General features: G+C 39.5%; 1 protein-coding gene across 5 annotated transcripts in view; it reads left to right on the top strand.

Annotated features, from left to right (window-relative positions):
• Positions 1-24,238, top strand: part of Nfat (nuclear factor of activated T cells 3) — a 92,287-nt gene that overhangs the window by 60,124 nt on the left and 7,925 nt on the right. For 4 of the 5 annotated variants that reach the window (XM_076311156.1, XM_076311158.1, XM_076311157.1 and 1 more), the window contains exons 2-3: positions 18,467-18,738; positions 23,743-24,034. In XM_076311156.1, coding sequence (XP_076167271.1) covers positions 18,467-18,738; positions 23,743-24,034 — 564 coding nt within the window. The other variant, XM_076311159.1, reaches the window with a different exon arrangement.

The following is a 24,238-nucleotide window of genomic DNA, read 5'->3' as shown; positions in this document are numbered from 1 at the left end:
CCGAGAAATGTTTGAAAATCGACCTTTATTTTTTTTTTACCCGGTCGTCGCGACAGCTATGGAAACGTTTTTAATAGTTAATATCGAAAATGAATTCGCTTGAATCAAACGCTTCTAGAATTCTCTTCATCGGTTAAACGCTTCCGGGAATATAGGTGAGTCTCTGTTTTGCCGAAGAAACCGAGCATGATGCATGATGCATCGTTACACATGGGATTCGCGCGCATTGCTTGCATTCTTTGCGAAATTGTCTTGGATCGTGGCGTTCTCCGAGAAACGTACTACGCACTTTATATTAACTCGATATGCGAAAATAAACGCGTGCAATGGACCGTTTGGGAATATCGGTAGGTCTTGAAACGATGGTAATTGTTATTAATAATGCAGTGTATTCTTACTAAATACATATCACTACGATAGATACAGGTGTACAGGTGTTGACGTTTAAATATAATTTAATGGATTTCATTTACTTTTGATCCTTAGTTTGACGTGATTTTAATTTTAAAAAAGTACACTAGTTCTTTGGTTAATAATAACTGTTCTGAATCAATGTTCGCCGAAAATGTGAGAGTCAAATGTCTGCGTATTTTTATAGTACTTGACAATTTCTATAGGTATGAGATTGTTTCAAGAGGTATCTTTACTCGGAATATATTTAATAAGTTTCATTTTAACATAACAGAAAAGTATTAGAATAATTCTCTAGATCAGAATAATTGGAAAATCGAGGTGAATAATGCACATTCTATAAAACTAGATATCTACATAGCAAAAGTCAATATGTTAAATACGTAACATTATTTTTATTTCTAATCCTTAGTTTGTTTCTCTTACCCAAGATTTAACTATAAATCCCAGAGAGGGTCGTCGTACAATCCAAAAGAGCGTAAAAAGAAGTTTCTAAAACAGAAAAAATAGAAAATTTTTTTCTATCAATGGTCGTCGAAGTTCAAAACAACAAGACTATATTTTTCTCGTGTTATTTCAAACCTACCACTTACTTTGGTCGCAAAAGTTTCTTTCTTTATTTGGAGAAACCACCTTCCAAAAAATTTTGAAACAAACCTTTCAAACTGAAACATTTTCACTTTCAAAAATTGAAATATTTTCACTTTCAAAATTTGAAACATTTTCACTTTCAAAAATTGAAATATTTTCACTTTCAAAATTTGAAACATTTTCACTTTCAAAAATTGAAACATTTTCACTTTCAAAATTTGAAACATTTTCACTTTCAAAATTTGAAACATTTTCACTTTCAAAATTTGAAACATTTTCACTTTCAAAATTTGAAACATTTTCACTTTCAAAATTTGAAACATTTTCACTTTCAAAATTTGAAACATTTTCACTTTCAAAAATTGAAACATTTTCGAGACGAAAGTGTTCTTCCTAGTTCTCGAAAGGGCACTTTCGAAAACGTTTGGAAACCACTGTTTCAAATACCACAATTATCATCCAATCGTTTCAATGACGAAACAATTAATCTTAAAATCGTCTCTGTATAGAGAGAACGACCCTTTCCCCGAAAATATCGGGGTCTTTCGTAACGTCGTCGTCCTTTACGATAAAATCTCGCGCCAAGAGCGGGCAGCGCGCACGTGTCCCGAACATGTGCTCCGCCGCGCTCGCGCGATCGTCTACGCATGAACCGGCTCTCATTAATAATGCACATGTACACGTAGTCGAGTAATATATGCAGGTTTGCTCGTACGCTCGACTAACAGTACAGTTGATTCAACCGACGACGCGGCCGGAATCCAATTAAAATAGAGAGCTGGCCTTTCCAGCAAATGGCGGTCCTCGACGGACAGAATCGAACAACGAGACGCTACAACGTCGTCGGTTCCGCTTGTTTTCGCGCGGAAGTCTCGTCACCGAGAGGTCACGTGTTCCTTTGTGTCTCTAAAAAAAATTAGGAAATGTTTCTTCGCGCTTCGATCGTTTCATTCGTAAAACGATACGGGTGAATCTCGACTCACGGAATTCGAATGTCTCGGGGAATTGGATAGTTCGGATAATAGAGATTCGACGTAATTTTCGTCCGAGTAATAGTCAATGTTCGTGAAAATAAATTGGACAATATTTCTTTTATAGTTCGAATTGATATTTTAATCATTTTACGCGTACTTTCGTTCTCGAAGATTTTTCGAAATACGTGTATTTCGTTTTATCGAAATATTAAAGAAATTGTAAATTTGATCATTTTTTTAAATCGTGTTTATACTTTTTTTTTTTTAATGTTTTTGAGTACTGACAGGTAGTCGGACAATACTATCTGCGCGTAAGAGTTTCACCGAACTGGAACACGGTGGAACCTCGATAAATGTAAGTTCGGTGATTGCATAAGAACCTCGTTCGTTGCATTGTGTTGGCGAGTGGTAGGGGGTGGTCACTTAGCAACGAGTGACGTTCGAGGGTGAGTAAGGTAACAGTGACCATAGATAGTGGGGATATACTGTTTAAGTTGGACTTTTTATTGGATTATGATCACCTCCGTACTTGCAGGAATGTTTAGCCCCGTTTTCCTGCAATTATCGAGGTTCTGCACTTTCGATGTTAGAAATAATTGTAGGATCGGTTACTCAAACGACTTTACCGTTTAACGAAATACACAATTTAAACTACCGAAAAATTTTTATAAATTAGAAATATATTACATATTTGAATAAAAAAATGATTAAAAACGTCTTTATTATTCTACTATTATTATTAATTCTACTTCTAGTATCCGATAAAAGTTTACCTCTATCGAGAGAGTTAACGAAGAGGCGAGGTTTGAGAAACACCGAATTAGACGCTCGATAAAGATACCTATCTCCTCATCGATTTTTCGAATGCTCCGTATGCAACAATATACGCGTTCCTAATTTAAAAGAATACAATTCAACATTTAGAGCTAGTTCGATATTCCTCGCCTGATTCGCGCGTATTACCGATAACGATTTAATATTTGTCCTTCCAGAAACGCAATACCAAATTGCGTTACCAATTGTCGAATTCCCGACAACGACGCGTCTCGCGAAAACCGCTCGCTCGAAGTATTGTGGCCCACAATGTACTACTTCTGTCACCCCTCCCCCCGCTCTTCTAAGCCACGAGGCAAGCAGACGCAGCCTTGAGTATCTCACAGAGTGGCGCCACCGGCGTCAGTAATCTCGAAGGACCGTTTCGTCCCAGAATAACGAAGAAACTAAATTGATTCGAAACGACGAGTCTCCGTCTCGATCGTGCACCGTGGCCGCTGATAAATGCGAAATGTGTACTCCTCCGACGTGCTACGGAGACAACCAACTCCGATAACGAGGTAGCTGCGCGATAACGAGTTAATATTTATTTACCGAAATATTAATTCCAACGTCGTGGCTGGTTTCGTGGACGCCGCGTAGGTTACCGAGTCGAACGTTTCACGTTCGGTGTGAATGAAACGGGGACTCGGCTAGGTGTCCGTTGAGAAAATATCCTGTAAGGTTAACCACGCGAGTGGCGCACGAATCCATCTAGAAACGTCGATTCGGTAGAGGCGCGAGATCATCGAGCGTTATTCGACTCGTTCGAGGGTCAGGGGTTATCATCGCGATCGGTGGTCGCGATATACAACTTCTCCGGACGCGTGTGCAGTCGTCTCGGTCGATACGACACCTGAATCTCCTTGGGGCGGCGGGAATCTATTACGAAACGTGGACTTGGCCAACGCGCCAAGTCGCGATCCCCCGTGAGAAGAAGAAACACGCATCGAAGGCGGTTTCGTAACCCGGCGGCAAACTGGAGCCACGCGTTACTTCGATAAATTATCGCTGGCGGTCAGTTCGCAACGATAGGCGTCGTCGAATCGTCGCGTCGCGCTGCTCGACGACGAGCCACGAGTTAGATCGGCCTCTGGATCTGGTACCAGAGATGGGCAAAATTTTTTTTAACTCGTGGTTATAGATAACGAATAAAACACGACCACGGTGTCGTAAATTTCGTTTCGATTTTACGATCGTAAAATTCTAACGAAACATCTCGTCCCGCGATTTCGATACGGCAAATTTTTATTCGGTAGCCGCTTTATCGTGTTTAGATAGATACTTATATATATTTTTGTATTATGTATTTAGATAAGTATCCTGTATCTGAGCCGAATCAGTGTTTCTCAAATTTTTGCCGAAAAATCGGCCGAGATTCGATGCATGCATCTGTAGAGTACGTGTAACGGACTTTACTTTCCTCGCGAAAATAATGTTATTAGACATCAGTTCGTGCGATACAATACTCTGAACAATAATGAAATAATCTTTCGAAAATTTTGATCACCGATTCTGCATTCCAGAAGTATTCTTTTCAGTTGTTCACTGTACATGTGTATGTACACAGAGCATCGTTTACCCATTTCTTTCTTTTGTTCTTACTCTTATTGTTTCCAATACAAAATGGCGCCCAACTTACTTTCATAAAATCCCCGAATCGACTCGGATTATTTCCCGAGAAACCAATAGAACTTTCTTTTATGTAAAATAAAATAACGTTATTATCTTCGTAATAATTTCACGATTCCATTTAGTCTTAATTTCTTTATCTCGATACGAAATGGCGCCCAACTTACTTTCATAAAATCCCCGAATCGACTCGTATTATTTTCCGAAAAACCAATAGAACTTTCTTTTATGTAAAATAAAATAACATTATTGTCGCCATAATAATTCCACGATGCCACTTACTCTTAATTTCTTTATCTCGGTACAAAATGGCGGCCAACTTACTTTCATAAAATCCCCGAATCGACTCGTATTATTTCCCGAGAAACCGATAGAACTTTCTTTTACATTGTCGTTCTCGTAATAATTTCAGAATTCTACTTACTCTTACTTTGTTTGTCTGGATACAAAATGGCGCCCAACTTACTTTCATAAAATCCCCGAATCGACTCGTATTATTTCCCAAGAAACCGATAGAACTTTCTTTTACATTATCGTCTAATAATTTCACGATTCCACATTACTCTTAATTTCTTTATCTCGATACAAAATGGCGCCCAACTAACTTTCATAAAATCCCCGAATCGACTCGTATTATTTCCCAAGAAACCAATAGAACTTTCTTCTATGTAAAATAAAATAATATTATTGTCTTCGTAATAATTCCACGATTCCACATTACTCTTAATTTCTTTATCTCGATACAAAATGGCGTCCAACTTACTTTCATAAAATCCCCGAATCGACTCGTATTATTTCCCGAGAAACCGATAGAACTTTCTTTTACATTATTGTCTAATAATTTCACGATTTCACATTACTCTTAATTTCTTTATCTCGATACAAAATGGCGGCCAACACGGAATTTCACGAAATCCCCGGAATCGACTCGTGTCGATTACAAAGAATCCCGGTAGATCTTCCGTTCTTATTATCGTCGCCATAACAACTCGACGATTCGTCGAGCCGTGTTCGCGTCGACGAAGACCCTCGAGTCCCTCGATTTCGATCCGACGTGCACGGTAGAGGTAACCCGGTGAAAGCCGAGGTACGCCATGAGTTTGAATTTCCAATACACGTGGAGCCACCTGCGTGGATTTGGCTTATCGCGATCGAGATCGCGCGACGTTATCGATTATTCGAATAATGGCGTCGACGCGCCGTTTTATCGGGCCGCGCTTTTCAACGTGTATTTCCTTTCCTTTTTCAGCCGCGGGCACGATGTAGACGACGTGCCCTCGCGGATTTTACAGGCTTATCTCGTCACTCTTAAGTAGGCTATCGGTTGGGTGTCATTAGGCTCACGGTGGATCGTCGGTAGCGGTCGAGCTCTCTGTCGCAACAACGTCTCACTCTCAACGGGAATGTGACAAGTTTTCGGAAAGCTTCTATAACAAATCGAACACACTCCGCGTAGGGAACACCGTAACGATCACACGGAGTGGGAAGAAGAAGACGTCCAGGGGCCACGGTGGGGTCAAAATTTACCAAGTCCCGTGGCACCAGTGAAAGTCCAAGGATAGGAAAGTGGCGGACATCGGTGACGGTGACAGAAGGAATAAGATATTCCGTCGAAAGGCCGATTAAGCGGCATCGGGGTAAAAAGTTAACGACGTTAACGGTACTTGTTATGGGACTATCAATAAAGATACCGGCGCGCACACTTTATCTATCATAAATTTCAGAAAAAGAGCGCCGAGTGCCGGCGGTGCTCGTTCTGTTATCTTTATATTTCTACTCGTGAAACGATCCTGTAATTCTAACCGATTTAACTTGGAATTAACTTTTCGTATGTATTAGTAGCAAAAACCCAGAAGTGCGCAGCACCAGGCCGCCTCGAAGCCTCGTGGAATTTCTACGACTACGCCGGCCCGCGAAGTCTTACGATCTTCGTTGCCTCGAACTTCGAACGGAGGATGGTTTTTGTCATCCACGAAGTTGAGGAAGAAAGAGCCGCGTAACTTTTGTACGAAGTTTAGTCGCATTTAACACGGTTTGCCCACCCAATTGCGTGACCTTATAATGTCAACGAATGGATTGTTCGAAGGATGTACGAAATTGGTAGTTTCTGAAGACAGAAAGCAAACTTTTCTATTTCGAAAAGATTGATTTGCGTCTAATTGACGAGATTGAGCTGCGTTTGACGTATGGTTTGCACTCGATTGAACGTTTGTCTAAAATCTCTAGAAACTCGAGCTGTAAATTTTTGATTAAATGACGCAAAAAGAGAAAGAAGAGATCGAGAAAGCATCGGTTTCCATCCGATTGTCGAAGTTGAGCTACGTTGTACTTGGTTTGTACGATTGTGATTATTTGAGAATCACTATTCTGTTTACCAAAGGTTTTCAATTCACCTAGAATCGAAGTCTGCGAGTTAAGTAACACAAAGAGAAAAGAATTTCTACTTGGAAACACAGATCCTTCTGTAATCACCGCGGTTGAACTATGTTGTGGGTAGTTGACGTGCAGGTGAATGCCTATTTGAGAACCTTCGTTCGTTATTCTCGCCAGAGTTTAAGAGTTCACCTAAAATCGCAACTCCACGGTTGAATAAAACAAGGAAAGAAACTTCTGCGACGTAGAAATCGTTAATCCTTCTATAATCGGTAAAGTTGAGCCATGTTGGGTCTGGCTGATGTCTAGATCGGCATTTATTTATGAACTTCCCTACACTGTTACCACTGGAGGCTTAAAGTTCGCCTAGACTTGTAACTTTCGGGTTAAATAACACAAAGAAGGGAACTTCTGCCACGTAGGAATCACTAATCCTCCTATAAGCGCTAAAGTTGCGCTCAGTTGGGTATAGCTGCGCAGATGGGAGCCTATTTAAGAACTTTCGTGCATTGTTCGCATCACCGATTTAGAGTTTACCTAGAACTGTACTCCTCAAGGGTCTTTCGGGCTCTAAATTGTTATCTATTCGATCCCGCGTCGTTGTTGTAATGGTCATTCTATTTCTGTATCTTCACCGTTTCTATTACCGTATCGATACAATATACATCATTCGGTCATAGAATCGCTATCGGTGCATTTCGACACAGTACATCGTGTTATCCAGAACGTTGCAACATACAGTCCACGTTCGTGAAGTATCCAAATCTACTTTTGACTCACTGGTCTCTCTTATTATCGTCAAAGAAAATTTTATTCGTTTCGAATTACCAAAAGGACTCCAAGACTCTCGGGTACGGTCACTTTGCAAGACGACGATTAAACGAGATAAAAACGAACAAGTTCAATATGAACACTTTCTAAAATGAACGATTTTTGTATCCCCTACTCGATGACCCGATAACTGCACGAACCTCGATACTTGCACGAATATATTCGCCCTCTTTCCTCCAACTCTCAAGATTGTCTAATTTTCTACTAAAATACCAACGTTACTTAGACATCTGGAAACTACGAGTTTAACGCTTGGACGATTAAAAATTGTTTCTACAAAAAAAATAAACACCAGATAAATTTCACCTCCAAGAGGTAAGCCGACGATTAAACGAGATAAAAGTTACAAAAGAAACAAGTTCAATACAAACCCTTTCTAAAATGAACGATTCGTGTATCCCCTACTCGGTGACCCGATAACTGCACGAACCTCGATACTTGCACGATTATATTCGCCCTCTTTTCTCCAACTCTCAAGATTCTCTAATTTTTCACCAAAATACCAACGTTACTTAGACATCTGGAAACTACGAGTTTAACGCTTGGACGATTAAAAATTGTTTCCACAAAAAAAAAAAACACCCACATAAATTTTACCTCCGATTTAGAACCGGGATGCAAAGTACGGGGTAATGATGATCGTTCTACCGCGAATACGCAATTCAGATAGCTCTTTGTTCCCCTATGATCGTTCAAGTTGAGCAACGTTTGTGTCGAAGATCTTTGCGGTGTTTCTAAATCGGTGGTTCAGAGGTCACCTAAAATTGCAGATTCCCGGCTAAGAATGGTCGCCGCGGCTAGAAAGAGAAACGGAAGGAAGGTGCGCGCGTGTTGGCTCCGCGCTGCGAACGCTGTCGATCGTGCGCGATAAGGATCGAGGGAATCGATCGGCGGCGCAGGTAACAATATCCTTGAGACTCGAGAGGCGTCGTAGTTAGCGCGCGGTCCGACGCTCTGTTTACAGTGTAATAGTAACGATGTTTATCGATCCTGTTATCGGGAGTACACTCGCAAATGCACGGAGCTTCCACCGGTTCGAGGACGAACCGCGGAGACGTAAATACACGACGTGGGAGAGACAGACGAAGGCTTAATTCCAGAAGAATAGGAGGGGAAAAAAAAAAGGAAAGGAAAGAAAAGAGAGAAGAGATCGCGTATCGACAATCGTTCGAGCGATGAAACAAACGGACGGAGGGTCGCGACGAATTTTTCCCGCGCTCTGAATTTCGAAATATCTGTCCCGATAATTGGGGCGGAAATTGTTTCACCGTCGCTACCGTTGATCGCCATTTTAAGCGCGTTTACACGTGGACGACAATTCGTTTTCGTTTCGATGTTTCTAGGATTCTTAATCCAATAAACAATTCTTTTAATCCAACAATTCTTAATCTAACAAACTAACGTTTGTTAGATTTCTCGAAGCCAAAATTGGTCATTTTTTGTAGATGTTTTCGCGAGTTTGAACGTGTTTTTTTTTTATTGTTTAATGTACGATCGTTGAGAAACTGATGTCAATGTTTGTTTGATACTTTGGAGTAAAAATTGGTAAATTTTTGTAGATGCTTTCGCGAGTTTGAACATGTTTGTTATTGTTGAGTGTATGATTGTTCAGAAACTGATGTTCAACGGAGAATTCGTAGTGTGGATTGTATCGACAAGGAAAGGGGACAATTTTGACGAAACTTTGTACAAATTGGTTCAATTTCTAACAAGAACAGTGTCGTATTGCTTTGTTATTATAACGTTGAGTGAGAAGCCACCCCTTTATAGAGTCGTCCATTTTATTTTAATATTGGTCATTCTTAAATTTGGAAATGTCGACGAGTGAGAAAGCAAACACTCGATCGAGACATTGCACGGACATTACGAGCAATAGAAATAAAAACAGGCTATTCAAGATTTGCGCATACGTATCGGTGAGATATCCTTGAAAATAACTAGCAATGCTTTAATCGGTACGTCGTGGCGGCACGTCGTTTCTGAAAATGATCAGCGAGGGTTAGACTTAGCAATACTGCAAGTAGCTACGAAAAATGGCTTGGAGTGAAAAAAATCAATCTCTTTGACTGTGAACTGCGTTTTCGCAAATTTAATCAATGCTATTACTCATTGGTATTAGTTAATACAATATCCTAACCTATACTGAAATAACCTTCTTAAGAAATTCTGATCACTAAGGCTGAATTCCAACCGGATGTATTCTTTTCAGCTGTGAACAGTACATCATTCAGTAGTGTACATCGTCTGTTGCAAATGGGTCAATCCTGTGTGAACAGGTGTCAAGATACACTTACTGTCTTATTTTACCTTCTTGGTCCCATGTCGGAAGATTCTCGACAAAATAATCACCATGTAAAAAAAATTGTTTTCTTTAATAAATACGTGAATCTTAATCGAATTAAAATACAATTTACCCGTTGAATTTTTTGATACACAATAATACACACACTTGCCATCTTACTTTTACCTTCTCAGCCCCATATCGGAAGATCCTCGACAAAATAATCACCATGTAAAAACAATTATTTTCCTTAATAAATACGTGAATTTTAATCGAATTAAAATACAATTTACCCGTGGAATTTTTGGATACACAATAATAAACACACTTGCCATCTTACTTTTATATTCTCAGTCCTATATCAGAAGATTCTCGACAAAATAATCACCATGTAAAAAAAATTGTTTTCCTTAATAAATACATAAGACTCGATTCAATTAAAATACAATTTACCCGTTGAATTTTTTGATAGACACACTTGCCATCTTACTTTTACCTTCTCAGCCCCATATCGGAAGATCCTCGACAAAAAGATCACCATGTAAAAAAAAATTGTTTTCCTTGCCAAGAGTTACTTAAATTACACTAAAATTCACACAGAATTTTTAGACACGCGATAATTTCCCACCGTCTGCCCCAAAATCGTTCCGCGGAGCAAAAAGTCAGCTCGCGGTACGTTTGGATTTGTTTTCGGGAAAAGCGGAAAATAACGAGGCGGGAATCGCGACGACGGAACAGCATCGAGGTTGCAAACGATGAAGATCGTCGCAGACGTGGGTCGTTGACATCGTCCCGTGATTTTCCTCGACGTTCACACGGATGCACCTTGCATGTGTATGCACGTGCCCATTACGTCGGCCTGCCCACCCCCTATTGGTGCCGCGGAGAGGGACGAAGAGGGTGAGCCCCTCACCACCAGTTGCATTCGCGATGGCAACTTCACCCCCACGCAATTATGCCATCCAGTGGTCGTGCTTCTATAGATAGATTGATATTGCTCTCGTTCCGTTCTTTTTCTCACCACCCCTCACCCTCCCCCGTACACTGTTTCTTGATATTTCTCGGGTTCTACAATTCCTCTTTTTTTCTCCTCCGATCGCATTTTTTCCCTTTTTATCCGCATTCGCGGATATATCGCGAATGTATTTTATTCGCGTGGATAATCATCGTGTTTGCATCTAGCATTAATCGTACGCGGTTGCTTCTCGAGTTATTTCTCGGAGTCTTGAAATTTAATTCGAAATCGGTCATTTTTCTTGAAAATAATGCGCGCTGAAATTGAGAAAGTATCGAAATAGAAATTAATACCATTTCTCTTCTTTTCTTCTAGAAACTTCGTACATCTTGTGTCGAATAAATGTATTTGGGTGAATGTTTACGTTGCGTGTATTTCGAATTGTGGATCGCCACTGAATCGGTGAAATTGCGCACAGAGAGAGAAATGATAAATAAATGGTCTTTAGTGGATGTAATAAATGGTAACTGAGATGTACATTGTTTATTAAGAAACATAAATATCCCATAATACAATGTACGGAATGTTTGTAAATATTACGAATGTGTCGTAAAAGAAAATGCTGCGAACGAGAATATTTTATATTATGAATATTACTTTGGTTTTTTCTTTCGTTCATTAGTCGGAGAAAACATTTCCTGGATAAAACGATAATTTTGATTTTAAAAGAAAGAAATCTTAATCATTTTCAACGTTGGGGGAACAAAGAATATTTAAGCTTCGGATATTTTCTTATTAAATCGTATTAAACTACGAAGCTATTTTCTAGCACATTTGGCAGAATTAATTACATCCGAGAAATTTACTTAAATGTTCCTTCGAGTTTTCCTCGATGCATTCACGGTTCCCGGGAACCGGCACGAGCTCGTGCAATGCAACACTAATTCGCAAAATACATCCAGGCTTGTTTCACAGAAACGCCGATGTTGAAAAATCAATTTATACGTCGTCCTCTAACATGTTCGCGTCTGGTGTGTTAGTCGGAATTTTATTGATGAATTCGATCAAAAGTTACAGCTTTGGTAAAATTTAACACTTGTATTGGATTGTTCGGAAAGTCGTTTCGTTTTCCAAAACGAAGAATATATAATTTGATAAAATGTTTATACACTCTAAAAAAAATCATGTTTCGTTTTCACCAAGAAAAAGAAAAAACGAAACGACTTTCCAAACAATCTAATAGTGTACCGTATATAGACACGTTTTGTGCAAAAATATTAATAATTCAACAGATCTATTATATGTGACAGTAATTACCGAAGTGGTGCAAGCAAAGAATCAGAACAAATTAAATCTATCATATTTTTTGTGTCAAACACATCGATCTACATTATAATAATATATGTCACTCGAGTCAGTTTCATAATCAGATATGGAGCACTTCTATAGTAATCTCACATTCAATATTTTCACTGTGATCGAACTTTAACGTAACAGATGTGCTGCACGCATTGACGAGCAACAATTTGGGAATACGGCCTACAATAATATTTTTTTCACCGTTTCAGTCTCATATTTTATTGAAACAGTCGTGCTTCTTGATGCATTTTGAATACTTTTATTTTTTTACCACTTATGAGAAACATAAGAGCGTAGATATTTATTTTAACCGTTAAACGGTTGATGAGAGTCAGAATTCAATTCGATATTAATATTTCAATTTTGATTATTATTAAAATGTTTCAGCCTTAATTATTGCTAAAATGTTTCGGTTTTAATTATCGTTAAAATTTATGAATTTTATTTCTCCCCTCTTGAATCGTAAAGTGGAACTTATTTGCTACTACAGTTATTACAAATGTTGCCAATGGTAGTATACAAAAAGTTACTTACTTTTTTTTTGCGACCAACGAGTGATTATGATCGATGGTCTTATGTAAAGGATTTTTTCATTTCGATGATAATGTAGAATGAATTACGTTACGATGTTCGCAAAAATATCACTATCTAAAGTAAAACAATTTTTTGCTTTCTTTATTTTTTGTATATATTTTTCAACAATCGATAAATACAACGTCAATGCTTTTTGTTTTCCGTTTCATATGTTACTGTTTAGGTCGGTTATCATTGGCCGAAGTATCGAAATGAAACTGTTAAAAAAAAATTGATTCATTAACGAGATCATTACCAACCCGGAGCTATCTTATTTAAAACACTTGCGGCAAATAAACTTCGATACTTGTACAATTTTAAATAATATAAATATTTCGATGTTAATGTAAAACAGCAAACGTTTTACTGATCGGTTAATATTTTTATCGGTACATATTAGATACATAAATCGTATACTATACTTTATTGAAACATAGTAAATAAAAATATATTTAACAATCGAACGTTGCTAGTTTCTGGATGAAATTTTTCGCATTTTTTCTATTCAAAGAATTTCACATTTCTTCGAAACCAGATCTCCCTTACGCTTCGATTTAACGTCGTAAGTATTGTTTAATTACATTAGAAAACAGTGAGAAAAATCATATACAGTATTGGTCGACAAATGGAACGACGATGGTTGAAATTTAGAATACGTAGGATCTACAGTGTAGGTAAACAGAACGCTGTAATATCTATCGAGTTAATCCCTACGCCCCGGTGGTCACCGGTGGCCCCCAGCGAGATAAACGCATTACGTATGATAATGTAGTCTAATTCGATCGTGTTACATAATATTTTATCATTACACGTGTCTAATATTGAAAATTTCACTCCGCGGGCTGCAAAGTAAGCAAACTTCGTCGAATAATCAATGGGTTGATACGTGGTATAATAAACTGTTCTGTATCACCCTATTAAAATGGCGGATAGTTGCTTTTATGGAATACCAAAATGATTTTATTCATTAATTCCAATATGTCTATCGAATGTTAATAGTTCGAACTTCTAATTTTGCTCGTAAATGGTCCGTTCGTAAAGTAAAATGAATTTTTTTTACGAAACACCCAAATGATTTTATTAATCAATTCCAATATGTTCTATCGAATGTTAACAGTTTATTTTGAACTTCTAATTCTGCTCGTAAATGGGACGTTCGTAAAGTAAGATGAATTTTTTTAACGGAATATGCTATTTTTTATTACGCAAAGATGCATTAAGCGAGATGAATTTTTTTAACGGAATATGCTACTTTTTTATTACATATTCGGGTTCTATGAAATAAAAAAGTTTTGTCTCAAACATGTTTTCACAAAAACGTGACATCGACCATTAATCGAAACGATTATTAAAGTAGCAACTTTTTCGAGCAAAATTCGATCTTTAGATGCTGTACCAGCGACTCTTAATGCACGTATACAAATGTTTATTGATTTTCGAGATTTTAATTCGCATCCACGACTGTGTTTGCCATTCTCGTAATCTACGTGCATTTTCGGCCGATAAGTGTTGTCGAACGCGAAGATAAATTCGTACACACGGCGAACGTGTGCCTTAATTTATTCTTACATAAGATTGAAATGAATTATTAATTTCGGGTAAGCACGAAATAAATATACCGATGTATTTATACGCACGAATGTTCATGGATCAACTCGCCACGATCGTGACCTCTTATCGCGCACGATTCGAACACTTTATTGAAAGTTAATACTAAAACATCTCCACAGTATATTTTTACTTAAAATATCAGAAATTCGCATGCCGGTCGTTCAAATGAAATGAAACTGTACAAAAACGAAGATTATTCACGTACACGGTACACGTCCGTGATAAATCTAGCTCGTATTTACGTCGATGCTGGATTAATTTTCATTTAAAGCGATCTATAAAAATATCGTGAACATCTATCGACGAACGATCGATTCGAGTTATCGTTTATCGAGGATTGTAACTCGATTTCAGATAATTATCACCCTTGTCGAATAATACAATTATTTCTACGATCGAAACAGTAGAATTTTTCAAATACCTTGAATACATCATTCACGTTGATTTGTTTAGCGACTACAGATACATTGTAATCTCGTACAAAGTGCATCAACATCTTCAGTAACCGTACCGTTAAATCTCCATTTTGTTTGCACATCGGGTGACACATATTTTTAGCTAATAATACCCGTCATTCAAATATGAATGACGCAGCCCATCAAGAAACGTTGGTGTCATTCATATATAGGAATGACACGCTAACGTCAGCCTGAAGATTGAATACAGAAAAATTTTAAGTTCTTCGAGCACACGAGTGAAACACTCCGAAAGAACAGTAAGCGTCGTTTCTCACTGTCGCTTCAACGGATAATTTAAATTTAAATAATACTTCGACCCGAGAAAAATGTTCACTCGTGGTCACCAATCTCAAAATATTAATCATAGACAAGTTTCGTCCAACAAGTTGTAATTGATTTTTCTAACGCTTTCGTTACTATCATCGATCCCTCGTAATTTTATTTAACGCGGTTCGTGCCGTGCATTATGCAAAAATAAAATGTATCAAATCGATCAACTAAGTATTCTGAATAATACGTGTCGCACATAAGGTTTACATGCGTTTGTAATTCATGATTTATTCATTTATACGGATTTTAAACTAAGAAAAAGAAACATCGCTGTTGCACACGTGACATTGATCTCTCACGATTATCGGTAGTATAAAACAGACAAATTTACTATTCTTGGCGCTTCTTGTGCTTGACCAAAGAGTGTAAATTTGAAAAAAAATTTCGTGATAGGTTTTAAATGATAATTAACGTATCAATGGATAGAAACGATCTTTATCAGAAATTTTCTTTCATGCTTCGATCCAATTGGATTGCAAAACACCCCTTCACATTAAAAAACAGTGGTATACATTCTATTATTATTATTATTAAATGACTATGTTACGTATACTTAAAAGTACATGCAAATAAACACAAATTTTACGGTAGTTTAGTTACACAAATACGTAAGAAAGAAACTTGTCCCAAAAGAAACAAAGATTTAAAAAAGATGTTAAATGTTGTCCTTGTCTCAATGGAAACAAAGGATAAAAAAGGATGTAAAATTTCGTCCTTGTCTCAAAAGAAACAAAGATTAAAAAAGGATGTCAAATTTCGTCCCTGTCTCAACGGAAACAAGGATTAAAAAAAAAATGTCAAGTTTCGTCCTCGTCTCAAAAGAAACAAAGATTAAAAAAAAATGTCAAGTGTCGTCCTTGTCTCTCAAGAAATAAAAGATAAAAAAATCTCAAATTCTGTCCAATATCATTTTTTTTATCCTATATTCACTTCTCCCCATACGACGTTCACTTGGGACGCAATTTTAAACTATTTCCATCATACAAAAAAAAAAAAACTAAACAACGCTAGTCAGATACAATTATTACAAAACCGAACGAAAAACCATAAAAAACAAACGTGAATTCGTCGCAAAAAAAAAAAAAACAAAAAAAAGAGCTTCTCCGTGTTTTCGTATATGCGCAGCAGCTCCGCAATGTTCTGTTTCGAATGTTGTCAATGTTCCCCCGGCGAAGGTTCTCCAAAGCGGAACAATTAAGCATCAAGGTGCAGACCGTGGGCTAAAAATGTCTGAAAGTAGGTCAGGTGGAAATTGTGCTCACACTCGCGGGGACAATTCGTAGCGAGGTGCTACGAACACAGAAGCTCGAAAAAAAAATAAAAGAAAAAGCATACGGCGAAGATCGTGGCCGACCGTCCGTCCGTCCGTTCCATTCGTCGATCGCGGCGCCTGGTTAATCGCCGCGAGATAAACCCGCCGCTTTTTACCCCGCGAACGATCGTCGATCTAAAGAGATTGGACTTTGCACGGTTCGATGTCTGCAGCGGGCGCTGTTCGTGCCGGAAAGACCGCGGAGGAACAGCGTGCGACGATTCGCGATCGAAAAAAAAAAAAAAAGAAATCATCATCGTGGCGATTTAAACGAGTTTCTTTTTCCTTTCTTTCTTTCTTCGTCCACCAATCGTGTGCCCCAAGCGGACCGGGTGAAAATCGCGCGATACAAGTGTCGCTCGCGTTTCGTCCGTTATCGACCGCCCCCTGGTTCGCTCGCGACAGCTACTATCCTTTTCGAAAGCTCCGATCTGGCATTATATAAGCATCCAGTGGCTCGTTTTATCTCGAATCGTTACTCCAACACTGCGCGGGCAGCCTTGAACTTCGACTCGCGCTGGAACGTGTCATTGTCCGAATTGTGTTATTCGTTCGCCGCGATTCCCCGACACGGTCGCGAATAGGTGCGCGATGATACCCTCCGTCGATATCATTACGTTTTCGGGAGAAAGGGCCACGTGACCCGTGGATCAATCGGTTCTCCGCACGGTGAACGGTCCGTTGTACGTTAACGTGCGATTGGTCGCGTGTACGTGGCTTCGACTCGTGGATCTCGCCGGTTGATGTCAACGCATGGCCGGTGTATACGTTCGCGGTGATCCCCGCTTTCGTGTCGAGCGTGTCGGATACAAGCAACGCGTTCCTCCGGCCAGTGTTTACGTATACTCGGCGCGAGCGACTCGGCCGACACGAGCGTGCGAGGCGAGAACGACGCGAGACTTGTAAGCGGGGTGGAGTTTTCAAATTCACGTACTCGTCGTTTTACGTCGTCGAGAATGTTATCGACGTATCGGTGAAGTTCTCACGATCGATACGAGTACGAACACGACCTTGTTCGGAGTAATTTTAATTATACGCGATCTCGTATTTTTGAAAACGAGGAAGGTAATGTGTTTTTAAAAAAACGTCCGAACGTGGTCGTGTTTGGACTCGTTTTTCTCGTGAGAACCTGGCCGATACTTTGGTAACACTCTTGAAAAGGTGTAATGGAAAATAGAAAATTTCTATCGTTGCTTCGATGATCCACTTACCCCGCTTTCGAGCAAATTAACGAGTTTCGAGTTTCAAGAGCGGGAATTACGCGATGGGTAGAGATTCAATGGTTGAAAGTTATCGACAATCGACAATGTGGCTAGCACGCGAATAAGTATTTTGCGTTTCAGTGAACCGAGAATTGAAATTCTTCGATCCGGCTTGGTGCCGGAGGAAACGAAAGGGATCGAGAACACCACGAACAGTACCTATTATTGAAAATGCGCTAAAAGGCTTTAACTTGAAACAAATCTTCGATGAGATCATACCTAAATGTTAAGTGGACGTTCCTCGTTCTCGGCTGTTATAATGTGGACAATCCTTGTTTTCACCTACACTCCTATCCTTGGTAAACTCATTGCTACGACCTACTACAAACTTTTTCATATTGATCAATTTTTACCAAAATCTCTTACCATTCGACAGTATCTATTTTCACTGTTTCACTTTCACGATTAAAGTTTCATATCCTAGGTAAACTCATTGCTACGACCTACTAGAAACTTTTTCATATTGATCAATTTTGACCAGAATTTGTTACCGTTCGACAGTATCTATTTTCACTGCTTCACTTTCACGATTAAAGTTTCGTTTAACGTTAAAGATTCGATGAATCCTCGGTTGCAACCGTTTCGTAGTAAGCATCTCGTGCCTCGAAACGTGTTACACCTTGTTCACGGTTTCAAAGTTAGAGATTGCGCGTCGCGTTTATCGAGTCACCGTGATGTTCATCGAATTTGACGTTTTCAGGTAACAATGCAGGTAGAAGATCGTCAGCGGTGACAGGATCGGTACAAAGGAACACCGTCACATCGAGTAACCGCGCCCACTCCGCTACCAGGAGGATCAGTCATCAGCAACGCCAGCAACAACAGCAACAACAGCCGAGGATACCGTTGGTACCCTTAAGGAACTCGGATGACCACGTGTCAAGAGCAAACTCGGCACAGGACGTTTGCGACAACTCGAACGATTCAGGGCTCGGCTTTGAGGAACGTCAGCAACACCTCACCACCGCAAACGTTAGTGAATTGCATGCACAATGTGGCCCATAACCTCGAGACTACCTTCGTGAGGGACGATGTACGAAAATTTATTTATTCGTTCATCGGTCTACGGGATAACCCATTCGTTCGCGAAATCAGACATTCACAATGGTAAACAAACGCACACAAACCACTTAACACACAAGTAAAAGAACTTAAAGTAACGGAACATTTTCTTTTTGAACGAGACAGTTGTGTCCAGTAAAGAAAAAAAAAAAAAGAAAGTCCAGTAGTGTACAACAAGATCTCGCGTTTCCACATTAACGATTTATCGGATCGACGTCTACCTCACCTTGTTTTAGTAACAATTGACGTGAGAATCTAATTGGTCGTGATGGAGCGTATAAGTTTGTTTATTCTGGAAGATCGGAAAATTGCCATTTTTGGGTACTTGTCGAGAAAAAATAATGGGAAAATTGTAATTATTTATACCTAGATTTTTGTGTCTAGAGATCGAAATGTCGTAGCATGTAGAGCTCGCTTAATTATTGTAATTTGTCGTTGTATTTATACGATGACGAACTGTTTTCGAAATAACTATTTAGGAAAACATTTGTGTAGCTTGTGAAAAATTTGTTCAAATGGAAAAGTCATAAAATTGTTGTTACAGAGAAACAACAACCGGTACTCTGTTCGTTAAGTGTCCTAAGAAAAAAAAAAGATTCATGATTTTAAACGTAAATTTTTGATAAAAAAAATTCATTTTGTTACAATTTTGCCATCGCATATCGATCGAATGATTATTTCTTCCCGATTCCTCGGGATGTACAGAAGTACACTAAAGTGTTTTCATTTATAATTAAAAAAATATTTCGATTTAGCGAAAATCGAGCAACGATTTCAAATATTACAATGCAAACATTCGTCCGGTACTGTACATTATGTAACGATTTTTCTTATTCAACGAATACCAAAAATGGACATTTTCGACCATGGCCCTTTATCTTCGGTATCGTATCTTGATGTACAACGAATCGGAAGCCCGATACGTAAGATTACTCAGCAGCGATAAGCTGATTCTGCGGTTTATAGTTTCATAAGAATCGTTGCGAAATAGTTCAGTCATCGAATCAATAAAATAGAGTCATTGTAGTGTTTCTTTGAACTACATTTGAAGTTTTAAAGTGTGTTTTCAGGTACGTGGGAATGTATTAATTTCGTACGACGAATAGTTAAATTTCGAACCGGTTAAAAATTCAATAATTAATGATTATTACTCGGGTGAATTTATTGATCGATTCTCGTTCGAACGACGAACAAATTTCTACTTGTTTGCACCGAGAAAGTAAAATTTATCCGTTATTCCCATTCATTATTTGTTATTCGAATAAAATTGCACGCGACACTGTTGCTCTGGGGGTCGAATGGCTGCACTCGCATCGAAATAACTCGTCCCTACCCCCCACGAACGCGTAAGCTTCGACTTGTCATTGGTGAACGCGACTGGATGCGCAATTCGATTGGCGATGACTTCGGCGCATCTGCGGTAGAGTGGACGAGATTCATCCGAGCCAGTATACGTGCATCGAGTGCACTGTACTGTGAACCAAAGCTTCTTAAACTGTGGATAGCCTTAAATTTTTTTAGAGATCGCGGAAAATTTCGAAAAGAAAGCCCAAAATATATTTCACGCGTCGAAAAATCGAACTATTTTGTTCGTGCATATAGAAACTTACAAATATAACGAATTATAATTGGAAATTATAATTAGAAATTGAGTTATGTAAATTATATAACAAATCATAATTACGAATTATGTTATATAATTTATACAGCGAATTATAATTAGAAATTGAGTTATACAAATTATATAACAAATTATGATTAGGAATTATGTTATATAAATTATATAACAAATTATGATTAGAAATTGAGTTATATAACTTATACAACGAATTATAATTAGAAAATGAGTACTTCACCTCGCAAGAACGATACACCAGATTGCACAATACCCACGAATTTCACAAAACCGGGTTGAATGATTTTCGTACGACGAAAAGAAGTTTACAAGAATGGTCGCTCCAGATACATCGCGAGACTTAATTCGCGGCTGTTGGTTCGCGTTCGGTCGGCACTAGACGTTTGTTTATACATATACCGCGGCAACGGGTTATCGTAAACGCAACAAAAGCTTGCCAGAAGCATCGAGCCGCGGTGTTATCGACGATTAACGTCGTGGAATAAGCGTTACGTTCCCGGCTTTATCGCGAAATAATGTTTTGCCATTTCCAACGAAACCGTTTCCCTCGTCTCGGTGATCGGATAAAGACCGAAAAAGAAAAAAAAGAAAGAAATACAGAAAAAAAAGAAATAAATACAAAAAAAAAAAAAGAGAAAAATCCCCACTCCTCCGCTTTCGTGATCCGTCCCAAAGTTATCCTCGTACCCGAATACAATACACGGGCCCAATCAACGATCCCCGCGGAAACAAGCATCGTCGCGACTATGGGAAAATGGCGTCGACGCGCGTTGGCCCCCAACGAAAGAAATTACTCTTTATCGTGCCGCGCGGACACGATGTGGCGCGAGCTTTGATCGATATCGATACCGTGCAACGGTAATTTATTCCCCACCGGTTGCGTAACAGCCCGATACACGAATAAAGCGCAAATCGCGTTCCGTAGCGTATAATATATAAAGCACTCGCGCGGATTGCATTTTAATAATGTACCGCTTGCAACGCGTTCGCGGTATATTGATGATAATTGGATGGATATCGTGGACCGTTCGAGTGACTCGATGTTGACTCGATGTGTCGTGGCTCCGCATTATAGCGATACGGGGCAGACATTTTTCTTTTCTTTCTTTCGTATCGAGACTCGGGGAGAAATCAACATTCCAAACGCGAAAGAAATTTTCAAAAATTCTGATCGATCGATTCGTCGTTTCGAAGGGTGGTTAATTTATTTAATCGTTTGTTCGCGGGTAGGACGAAAATTTTTAAACGATAGAGGGAACGTAATTTATGTTTCCAACGTGTTTCTCAACGTGTTTCTCAACGTGGAGCGACGCACGGTGAAACCTCGATAGTTGCGCGAAAGTGGTAGTGAAAGTTTGCAAAAGTAGAGGCTGAAAGATGGAAGATGTCTTTTAACAAAGATCTGCTTCGTCTCGAAGGATACAGAAATTGTTGTTAAAGTTTCTTTCTCTTATCGACAACGTGGAACGAGGTACAAGTATCGAGGTTACACTTATCGTAATTCTATTGTGTAACGCATAGGTACAAAGGGTGTGGAAATATTAACATCGATCGCAGCTACGTCGCGAAAAGTATCTCACTCGAATCCATAGTCGAATGAAAATCAATTTCGTCGCTCAAGGTCGTCCAGAGGTGTTATCCCCCACCATCTATAGACACGCGATCTTTATCCGTCGAATACAGCGAGGTACTTGCGTCCGATTTGATTCACAGCCAGAAAACTGGCCTTGAGCACGATCGACCAACCCCCTTTTTATTCGTTCCTTTTCAATTATTATATTCTCGCAATAAAGAATTCGTGGATTCTCGGTACGAGTATTATTTTGTACAAGAAGTCTTTCCATCAATTTCACTTTGTTAAAAATTCAAAAGTCGTATTTTATTTATCATTGGGTTACATCGAGCTACAATTACACGGTCAACTTTGTAACTATAGTCCTTCGTGGTGTCGGAAGGATCGCATAAAAGTTTCGATAACGGTAGAATGAAATTAACTCGCGATCATTGGCACCTGTTACTCAATTTCCAAATTCTCAACAAATGGAGACCGTATTGTTAACAATCGGGTTCGATCCGGGGATAGTAAGTTTTCCACCCTCCGATACCTGTATTCGTAACGATGTCCACTAGAGAGTCTCGTTCTCGATAGCGACCTCGAGAGTAAAACTCGCTAATGGATACCTAACGCTTCCATAGCGATGCAAGATTTTCGTAGAAGGTTCGAAAGACTTAAAATTGTATTAACTTGCGGACACCCGGTTGCTCAGTTTTCTGATTCCTGAATTTTGAAAAATAACACTCACTAATGAATATGTGACCCTTGCATAATGTTAGATACATAACGTGAAAGGTTTGAGCGATCTAAAATTAACTCATGAACACCCAAACCTTGTCTCTTTATTTTTCCGATTCTCGAATCCTGAAAATAACACTCACTAATAAATATGTAACCTTTACATAACGTTAGATACACAACGTGAAAGGTTTGAGCAATCTAAAATTAACTCCTGAACACCCAAACCTTGTCTCTTTATTTTTCTGATTCTCGAATCCTGAAAATAACACTCACTAATAAATATGTAACCTTTACACAATATTACAAGATGTCCATGAAAGTGTTCAGCGATCTAAAGTAAACTTGTGAACCCAGACCCAACCCTGTCTCCCAGTTCCCAGATTCCCGAATTCTAAAAAACAAAAACCTCCACCATCCTGGAATTAACGAGACGAGTAAAATTTTATTCGAATAAAAAATAAACCGGCCGAGAAGAACTCGCGACGCCGTGTTTTCCCCGATCGTACCGTTCGGTGTTCTTTCGTTCGTTGCGAAATGTATCGTTCTACAATTCAAAGATACTTCCTCGTGTATTTTCAAAAGTTTCCTCTTTTGTTCGTTATTTTTTACACGCGCGAGTGTTCCGTCTCGTTTCGAATTTCCTTTACCGAGTGGTTGCTTGCGACAAGGTCGCGTCGCCCAGCCCTGAAAACGTTTCCCAAGAGGCTGTCCTCGAAGCCTCTGAAGCTTCCCCTTCGATGTTACGCCACTGTCGGCCGCTCGCTCGCAGACTCGGCGAATCTAATGCGATCACGCGTGGCGGGTACGGGAGGATCGTCGTTGATTCGACGACGACGACACCGACCGATCCCCAACGGTAGTTGAACCCGTCCCGATGGGCGCTCTGATTCGTTAAATCAAGCTGGCAACTTAACAGTAGGGCACGGACACACTCACACGTATGCAACGCTCGCGTCTCTATCAATCTGTCGTTGCTTAACAGGCTTGGAACGGCGCCGGCGAGGAGGACTCAAAGAGAAGGAAGATGGATATCAAGCTCGAGTCCGAGGACGCGAACTTCGCCTTCCCCGAGGTTGCCCACAACACCAGCCCCGAGAGCAAAACGCCCAACAGGAACACCTCGAACGGCGTAGGATTGGCCACCATCTCCAGCAACAGAAACGGAACCGCTGGAAGGGTCGTCGATGTACCGAGATCGCGTCCAGGCATGGGTGTACTCAGCAAGAGGCCACCTACCGCTCATCAAGGCCCCATTACTCTCACTTCGCAACTGTGTACGTGTAAAACGCGTTGCTTTTCGATCGGTTACTCGTCGATCTTGTCGAACCACGGATACGGTTTGCGTCTAGTCGGGTGCGTTAACCCTCCGTCGATTGAGCGTGGGTCTGTTTCGACCCATATGGTGGGATCTGCTCGAGATGAATAAACCGGGGTTGTGTTCGTTTCGAGAAGGATAAAGAGATCTATGGATGAATAGA

Source organism: Ptiloglossa arizonensis, chromosome 5 (assembly GCF_051014685.1).
Source record: "Ptiloglossa arizonensis isolate GNS036 chromosome 5, iyPtiAriz1_principal, whole genome shotgun sequence".
Lineage (NCBI taxonomy): Eukaryota > Metazoa > Arthropoda > Insecta > Hymenoptera > Colletidae > Ptiloglossa > Ptiloglossa arizonensis.
Note: the sequence above shows the minus strand (reverse complement) of the source record. Positions and strands in the feature narration are given on the sequence as shown.